Below are 8,626 nucleotides of genomic sequence, written 5' to 3'. Positions count from 1 at the left end.
GGTGTCCTCTCTCAGCCTCTCTGCCCCACCAGAGTGGGGCAAAGAGACATGAGTGCCAATGAGAATCAAGATAGAAATGTAGCGTGTTAGTCTGGTGTAGCTGAAACAAAATGCAGGACTATGTAGCACTTTAAAGACTAACAAGATGGACCCTCTCCCCCCCATCCCTCTTCTGTTCTGAAATTATTTTTGTCCTTTTCATATATGTTCATTTTTTTAAAATTGTACCCTTTGGTATATATGGTTGTAACTATTTTCTTCCTCTATTTGATCTGAGGAAGTGGGTCTGGCCCACAAAAGCTCATCACCTAATAAACCATCTTGTTAGTCTTTAAAGTGCTGCATAGTCCTGTAATGAGAATCAAGACTCATTTCAAGGCCCCTCTTTTACACGGATTCATTAACCTGCTGAGAGCAGAGCTGCCCGCACCTGCTCCGAGCCAGGCCCAGGGGAGAGTGGCACTTGCTCTCCTTCCCATGGCACAGCGTTAAGGTGTCAGGTTTTTGGACGGGTAACCATGGAAACCCAGATGCTGCAGACACTGACCGCCTGCCTGTCCTTCCAGACACTGAAGCCTCGCCCCGTCTCCGGGCACTGGGGACATGGCATTGCTGCTGGCAGCCGGAAGGGTGCCCATGTCTCACTGTCTCTGTCTCTCGCAGGCTGCTGGGCGGTGACGGGCCCCGGGTCAGTGCGCGGCCGCCCGGGCGGGTCGGTGACTGTGCGGTGCTGGTATGAGGAGGGCTACGAGGATTATTCGAAGTTCTGGTGCCGGGGAGGAATTTGGCGAGAAACGTGGCGCTGTTCCGACGGGCACTTAGTTGAGACCACAGAGCGGGAGGCCGAGGTGACTCGGGGCAGATTCTCCATCCGAGACAATCGCACCCGGCGCGTGTTCACTGTGACCGTGAAGAACCTGACACTGGCTGACGCCGGCACTTACCTCTGCGGGATAACGAGAACTGGACTTGATCCCACGCACACTGTGTCAGTCTCCGTCTCCCCAGGTAAATCCCTGCGCTGCCCCCGCCAGTGTCAGGGCTGCCGGGGTCGGGCGCGGCCGGCGCTGCCTTGGGGCAAAAACTTATGGGTGAATGTTCTGAGAAAGCAAGAGCTTCATGAACAATCAGATTGTGCCAAACATGGGAGGCTGGGTGGATTTGTAAATTGGGCTGGCTCTGTCGTTATCTACAGATGTTTCTCCCAGAAGCCCAATTACAGATGTTCCACCCCAAAGCCCAACTATAGAGACACTACAAATAACAAAGCAGCCAGATTCACCTTCTCCAACAACGACTGAATCCAGGTTCTCCTCTAATGCAGACACCACTCCTACACGGTGAGTGCCACTGCTCCCGCCCCTTGTCTGTCTGGCCACTTCTCCCAGTGCCCAAGCAGGATCCAAAGAGGAGTGACATGCTGGGTGATAACGTCCCATGGAAAAAGGAACGTTGCTTTTCTCTGCAAGAACCTGGAGGTGAATATGTAGGGAAATGGCCACTCTAGATGCAGAGTAGCTCTGGCAAGGGGCTGTCTGGGTCCTGTCACATGAGACTGTAGAACAGCACGAATGAATCCCATAGGGAGATGCTGGGATTCCATATAAGGGCAGGGAGGGGAGCTGGGCTGGGTGTTGCATTTCTGTAATGAAACTCTGGGCACGTCTTCAGCCTGAGAGCCACCCCAGAATGTTTTATTGGAGGCGTCTGGTGAAATCTACAGAGTGTCAGTGTTTCTATTGTATTTCCACTGCACAGATTCACCATCCTTATCCTGCTCCTGGGCTTATTGAAGGGCCTCGTTTTCCTGGGCATAGTCTGTGCTGCCACCCGGGGGAGCGTGCGGGACCGGAAAAGCCACAGGGAGATGGTGTCCAGACGAACACGGTGAGAACATGCTACACCCACACTGTGGGGTGACACTCCATAGGGGTGCTCAATCCTAGCTGTACTGTGACCTAAGTAATGCACCGTGAATTGTTCAATTGCCGGAATGGGAGGCAGTGGGGGGGGGGAGGGGGCGAGGATGACATATAGTGACAGACCAATTTACAATGTCCCTTCCATTCTCCCTCCTGCTTCAGAGATGGAGGAAACGGTCAGTTCCACTGGTGCGGAGTATTTCTAGTGGTACATCAGCCTAGGCATGGACAGGAGAGATGTACGGGGTGCTGTAGTACCCCACGTTCTGGACGTAGCCAGCCTGCACTCTCATTCTCCAGTGTCTTGGCCTCCCACGGTCCTGCTAGCCACTAGGCCCAGATGTGAGCTCCCAGCCACCTGACCTATGTGCAGGATGCCAATTGCTGGGCACAAGGACCTGTCTGCTGGGCCCACTTGGCTCCTGGCAGCCAGCCTCAGCACTAGGAGGCAGTACTGGATGCTTACAGCAGCAGGGGAGGGTGCCGCTCTGTTCCCCAGCTCAAAAACTCGTTCAGCATCATTTTACATCAGCACAACCAAGCTGCCAGGTTCATGGCGGGAAGTGGAGCCAACAATCCACCCCTTCCCCTTCGTATAGCTCCTATGAGCATATCTACATTGCAGGGCAAAACTCAAATTAAGCTACACAACTGCAGCTGTGTCAATTGCTTAGCTGAAGTCGAAATACCTTAATTCGGCTTTTGGTGCTGTCTACACAGCAGGAAGTTGAAGGAAGAGCGCTCTTCCTTCGACTTCTCTTACTCTTCGTGAATTGATGGGTACAGGAGTTGGAATAAGAAATTCTCCAGCTTGAATTAATTTCAAAATAATGGCTTGCTGTGTAGATGCGCTCTTTGTTATTTTGAAATAACGTCAGTTATTCTACAATAACTCTGCTGTGTAGACTTACCCTATGTGTCCTGTGGGCTACTGAGTCTGCTTCCTCTCCTGCCTGGCTGCCTCACTTGTGCCCCCTTGTGGCCCTCTGCTGTACTAGTCTGGCCACATTTTGACAAACCCTTATACATAACTGGGATGACTTTGAGTGGGAAGAAGGAGCCATCACTGCTCAATATTCCTGATCAGGGAGGGATTCCTAGAACCAGACTCACTCCCTGATGGGAGTGAGCAAAATATTACTGACCTCAAGTCTTTCTCATTCTGTCCTGGGGGGCTTCTATGGGTTTTGTTGCAGCTCATGAACTGCCTCTTTGCAAGCAGAACCAGACGTAGCAGAAGAAGGCTGGTTTCCAGCTTTGGGCAAAGCATTCTATGCAAAGAATCTCGTTTTCTTCTCCTCTCAAGTGAAGCTATTTCCCCGAGAGTATGGAGTCTGCTGGAGGTGTCTGTCTCTGTTTCCCAGAGTTAGGTTTGTATCGCTTGAGGATCAAAGAGAAATGCCCCCAGGAAGGACAATTTTGCCAGTGAGACAAAAATTCTATGAAAACCAGGTAAAAAAGCCCTTGTCCTAAAAGAAAAGGATTGGAGAGCCTAGAGCCAAATCCCTGGTGTAAGCAAGCGTAACTCCACCAAGTCTACCTTTATACTACCAAGTTTTGTCAGCAAACTGCCTTTTTGCAACCAAACAGTGAGAGCGCGCACCCCACTAGGTGAGATTGTCAGGAAAAACGCCCATTTTCAGTGACACCTTCCACCCTGTGGGAGAGTATTTTCTCTTCCCTTAATCATGGACAAAGAGCCAGTGTGGATCCTGCTGTTTGTTTTATTGCCACAATTGGCTTCCACCAGTATCCCACAATGCCTGCCCTGTTGCTGTGCTCAGGGTCTGGAGCTCTGCTGCCCAGCAGGTGAGCTCCCCTCCCCTTTCAGAGCTCTGGGACGTACCTGACAGCTGAGTGAGATACTCATTGGACTGCTCCTGTTCTGCCCTGCACTAGAAACACAGCGGCTGGCAGACTGCTGCTGCACGGGGAAGGGCACATGCGGCTGTGCTGCTTTGACATTCCTCAGCTGGGAGAGCTCAGGGCTGCTCCCACCAGCTGAGGATGCTCCGGGAGAACTGGGAGGGAATCCCAAGATATGCAGAGATCAGCTCTGCCATCCCACCGCACTGCACCATGGGATCTATACCCAGACCCACCCCGTCCATCGGATGGCTCCGTGCGTCCACTCTAGATCCCTACTTTGTATGACCCAGCAGTAGGTGCCTCTGCCTGGGTCTGGCAGCAGGGGTGACCCACACATTCACCGCAGTGGCAGGAGCCATGGAAAGCAGAGTGATACTCCAGCGTGTTCCACTCCACCACCATCGCCCAGCCCTGTTGCCGCTCCTTGATAGGTGCCCCCGTATCCCCCAGGTTGTGTAACTCAGGGGATGGTTTTCAAAGGAGGGGACCAATGGGAGTTCAAAGTGCAGGACGGGTGAAACAGGAGCAGGAAAAGATGAGTCAGGGGCAGGGCAAGGGTGGGGCTTAGGGAAGGGGGTGAAATGGGAGCAAGGCCCAAAGCAGGAGGGGTTGCCCCAGGCCCTGCATCTGCCTGGAGAAGGCCCGGTGCATACCCACCATGCATTGCTCACACCGTCAATGATGATACCCCCAGCGTGGACATGATCTGTTGACAGGGGGAGCAAGTGAACACTGTGTGGCCATTTCTGTTTTGTCCATGTTTGGGTGTAGAACATTTTGTCGACTGAACTTGGTAGAATAGACATAGACTCCGTCAGTGATGCAAATCACAGGATCAGAGCCAGCAATAACACAGGCTGCCCCAAATGAACTATCCTCCCCTCATACAATCTACTTCAGCTAGGCAAATAGCATAGCTGAAGTCTATGTACTCATTGCGGCATCTTGCATCCAGTTAGGTTGGCAATGGCTGCTCTCCCATCAATGCCAACTACTCTCCTCATCCTGGTGGAATACGGCATCGATGGGAGCACACGAAGATTGATTTATCACGTTTTCAACAGATGTGAGAAATCGGTGGCCCAATGAATCAATCTCTGCAGCGTTCATCCTTGGTGTAGCGGAGACAAGGCCATAGAGACATGAGATCAAGTAAAGGAATTGCCACCAGGTGTTCTCCAGTGGAATCCCCTCCCTCCCTCAATCCCAACTGCCCCAGACCTGTTAATCTCACAAAGCCATGTCATTTCTCAGGATTCTGGGGAAGTGGAGTTTACTTAGAGCTGGAATTTGTGCCTCAAGGGCGGGATGATGCTAATTGGAGTCACATTTTCTCCTAACATGAAGACATTTAGGAAAGAAAACAGGCCCAACTGCAGACATAGATTTCCACCCAGCTTGGGTCCCAGTTGTCCATTTGTTTCCCCCACCCCACACCCTCTCTGGCACAAGCCACAGTGCCCACAGACACCCCTAGATATTATACCTGGCTCTGGCTGCTGCTGGTGTTACCTGACAGAAGGTTTATATGTGTTTGGATAAGTACATACAATATTTTATCTTTAATCACTGAAACATTACAATGACCAAAATTGTACCATTCTGAGTTGCAGTCCATGTCAGACTGTTCTGAGCAAGAACATGGACAAAGCATGAATTGACTATCTACTTGTAAAAGATGAAGCTAGTAGAAAAGTGTTATTTGGCTAATAAGCAATGTGTGACTGTTTGCAGTATGGGAAGATTGTGGTCTAGACAGGAACTAGCTATAAAAATCAGTGTGTTATCTGATCTGTTAACCAGCAGTATTTACTGTAGGAATGTATCTAAGCTGATTCATGATTCTGTACAGTGAATGTGAGATACATCCTATGCCTGTCCCCTCCAGTTGAGCCTGATCAGCTCAGGTGTGGTTTGATTTTATGCTAATAAAGAAATGTCAGTGATGCATTTGGAGTCAAACTGAGTCCAAACTGAATTTGGAGGCAAACTCGGGCTGGACATAGTTTGCCACTGGCAGGTCACCAGATGCTTTATCTAAGTATCCACGGACACGCAGGAAAATGAAGAGTCTGGAGGCCTGCCAGGTCTAACCCTGGAGAACTGTGTGCAGTCTCTGAGCCGCTTTTTGCTCACCCTGTCTTGAAGGCTACTCAGGGAAGAAGGTCTCAGAAGCCGCCACAACAGCTCCTTGCTCCCTTTCTTCTCCATTTCCCTTCCGGTTTGGCAAGAGTGTGGAAGGGGCAATAGGAGAACGGAGTGAAAGGTCCTGAGACACCCGGCAGGGAACATGAAATGTTCGGGTTTCAGAAAAGCTGAAGGATCTACCACGTCTAGCAGGAAACGTGTGAGTGGCCCAGAGGGAGGCCACGGGCTGTGGAGGCATTTTAAAGAAAAGAGACGACAGCTTTATGGAGAAAGGAGCGTTTCTGTGGGCGATGCAGCTGCCCTTCCCTGGGGTGATTTCTGACTCAGTCACTTCCATCCTCTCACACACCCAGCAGGAGGAAGGAAAGAGGCTAGGTTAGGGTGAGCATGTGGTATATTCCAGCCTCCATATCTGGAGATTTTCCTGTTTCTCCTTCCCCTTTTGCAGTTTCTATATTTCCTCTTGTGCCCTCTCGCCTTCCCTCCCAGTCCTCATGTCTACCTCATGCACCACTAGGGGGAGCTCCTCCCCTCCCCCCAAAAAAACCAAGCACCTGCATTAACCCCACAGTGAGCACGTGTCTACACTGAGAAGTTATTTTGAAATAAGATGAGTGTCCACACTACCAAGCCTGTTATTTCGAAATACAGGCAGTCCCCGGATTACATGGATCCGACTTACATCAGATCCCTACTTACAAACGGGGTGAGGCAACCCCGCACTAGCAGCTTCCCCCCAGCAGACCAGGGAGACACGAAGCTAGCGCCCCCCCAGCAGATCAGGGAGACGCAGAGCAGCTTTTCTCAGTAGACACCTCAGCTTGAGAATAAAGGACTGAGGGAAGTGAGGTGTGGGAGAATAAAACTGAGCTCTGGAGAAATGTTTGGCTAGAGTTTCCCCTACAATATGTACCAGTTCCGACTTACATACAAATTCAACTTAAGAACAAACCTACAGTCCCTATCTTGTGTGTAACCCGGGGACTGCCAGTAATAACTCCTGCCTGTGAAGAGGAATAAGCTTATTTCAAAATAGTTATTTCGGAAGTTATTATTTTGAAATAACTTGGTAGTGTAGAGAGGAAGCTGGAAGGAGAGAGAGGGGAATCGCTCCTTCTCCCTACTTGGCCCACAGGCACTCCACTCTCCTTTAAACTCAGCACCCATAGCACCTTCATGCTAATCCCCTGCCTTCACCACTCCCGCCAGATCCACTTGGTTGCCTGCAATGTTACCAGCTCTTGTGATTTTAGTGGGAGTCATACGCTGATCGGTGCTTTGTTTAAAGCCCCAGCTACTGGATTATCAGAATTATGGGTGGAGCTGAGCTTTCCTTAGAAAAAGTTTCCAGGCAGCAGAGTAAAGTTTAAAAGACAAGCCAAGTGCACCCTCCGGTTTCAAGCAACAGAAGATTTTTTAAAGATTTTTAAAAATACAGCGTTTAAAAAGGCATCTGTAAATAATCAAACACTCTCAAGATTTGAAAGCTAAGCTCGTGGTTGCTGCAGACTGACATGTGACTTCTGGATGCTTGTGCGGGGACAACCTCAGGGCTGCCCTAGGCAATAATAAGGGGTGGAGACTCCCCGACAGCCGAAGGCTCAGTGGGTATGTTTCCATCAGCGGTTCTCAATCTATTTACCACTGTGGGCTGCACTCTGCGAGTCATGTGGGCCACATGCACCCACTAGATAAGCTACCTGTATGGTCATGAGGATGTCATACAACCCCAGCATCGAGCTGATTGGGCCACAAGCAACCCGCAGACTGAGAACCACTGTTTATACTGGAAATAAAAACCTGTAGCTGGTCTGTGCCCGCTAGGGTCGCCAGGTGTCTGGTACTGAAATTGAGAAAATATTGCTTTTTCCTGCTGGGCGCCAGATGGACAGGTGGCGGGGGTGGGGGAAGGGGTAGGGGAGCAGCTCAACAATTAAAGGGGCTGTGACTGCTTTCAACAAAATTTTTTGGGCACTTTTTTTGTGGGGGGAGGGTCCAGTATTTTTGGTGAAACCATTTGGCAACCCTAGTGCCAGCTGACTTTGACTCACAGGGCCCAGGCTAAGGGCCTGTAACTGCAGCTCCAGAGTTCAGGCTTGGCCTTCAGCCAGAGTTCTAGGACTCTACAAGACGGGAGGGTCCCAGCATGTCTACCTTGCAATTACACACCCTGGAGTCCAGGCCCCTTAGCTTAGTCAGCTGGCACAGGGCAGCCGCAGGAGTCTAAAGACACTTGGTGACCCAGCCTTAGGCTGTGTAGCAATGAGCAACATTGTTCAGGGCTCTGCCATCAGCCAATCTGTGTAGTTGGGTCAAAGCTTTTTTATCAGCCTCTGCTAAGAGTCACATTCACGCTGTGACCCGCTCCCCTTAATGTGAACAGTAAACACCCCCATGGGGAATGGATGTGGAGCAACTTCCTCACCTGGTGAAACACCCGCCTCTTCAAAGGGAAGTGGGCAGCTCGGCGAGGTAGAAACTTCCCATTACAGAACTGGCTCCTGCGCCTGCAGGTTTGCCCTTCGACTGGTCTGAAAGGAGGGCCCCAGAGAACACAAGGGCTCACAGGAGCCTGGCGTTCTCAGGGAGCAGAGGTGGCATGTTTGACATTTTTGGTGGTGCCCAGACCACGTCCAGCACCGCTCCCTAAGGCTCCGGGAGGGAACTTGAGTGCTCCTGCAGGCTCT

The 8,626-nt window shown here is 50.8% G+C and overlaps 1 protein-coding gene across 1 annotated transcript; it reads left to right on the top strand.

The window, feature by feature from the left end:
• Window positions 1-234: 234 nt before the first annotated feature.
• Window positions 235-6,498, top strand: LOC142819114 (CMRF35-like molecule 1). The gene is made up of 4 exons (XM_089771917.1): window positions 235-1,008; window positions 1,196-1,340; window positions 1,759-1,887; window positions 3,119-6,498. The coding sequence occupies exons 1-4, from the start codon at window positions 519-521 to the stop codon at window positions 3,123-3,125; spliced, it is 771 nt and encodes a 256-aa protein (XP_089628043.1). The 5' UTR covers window positions 235-518; the 3' UTR covers window positions 3,126-6,498.
• The last annotated feature ends 2,128 nt before the right edge of the window (window positions 6,499-8,626 follow it).

This window comes from Pelodiscus sinensis, chromosome 20 (assembly GCF_052426305.1).
Source record: "Pelodiscus sinensis isolate ZL-2025 chromosome 20, ASM5242630v1, whole genome shotgun sequence".
Lineage (NCBI taxonomy): Eukaryota > Metazoa > Chordata > Testudines > Trionychidae > Pelodiscus > Pelodiscus sinensis.
Note: the sequence above shows the minus strand (reverse complement) of the source record. Positions and strands in the feature narration are given on the sequence as shown.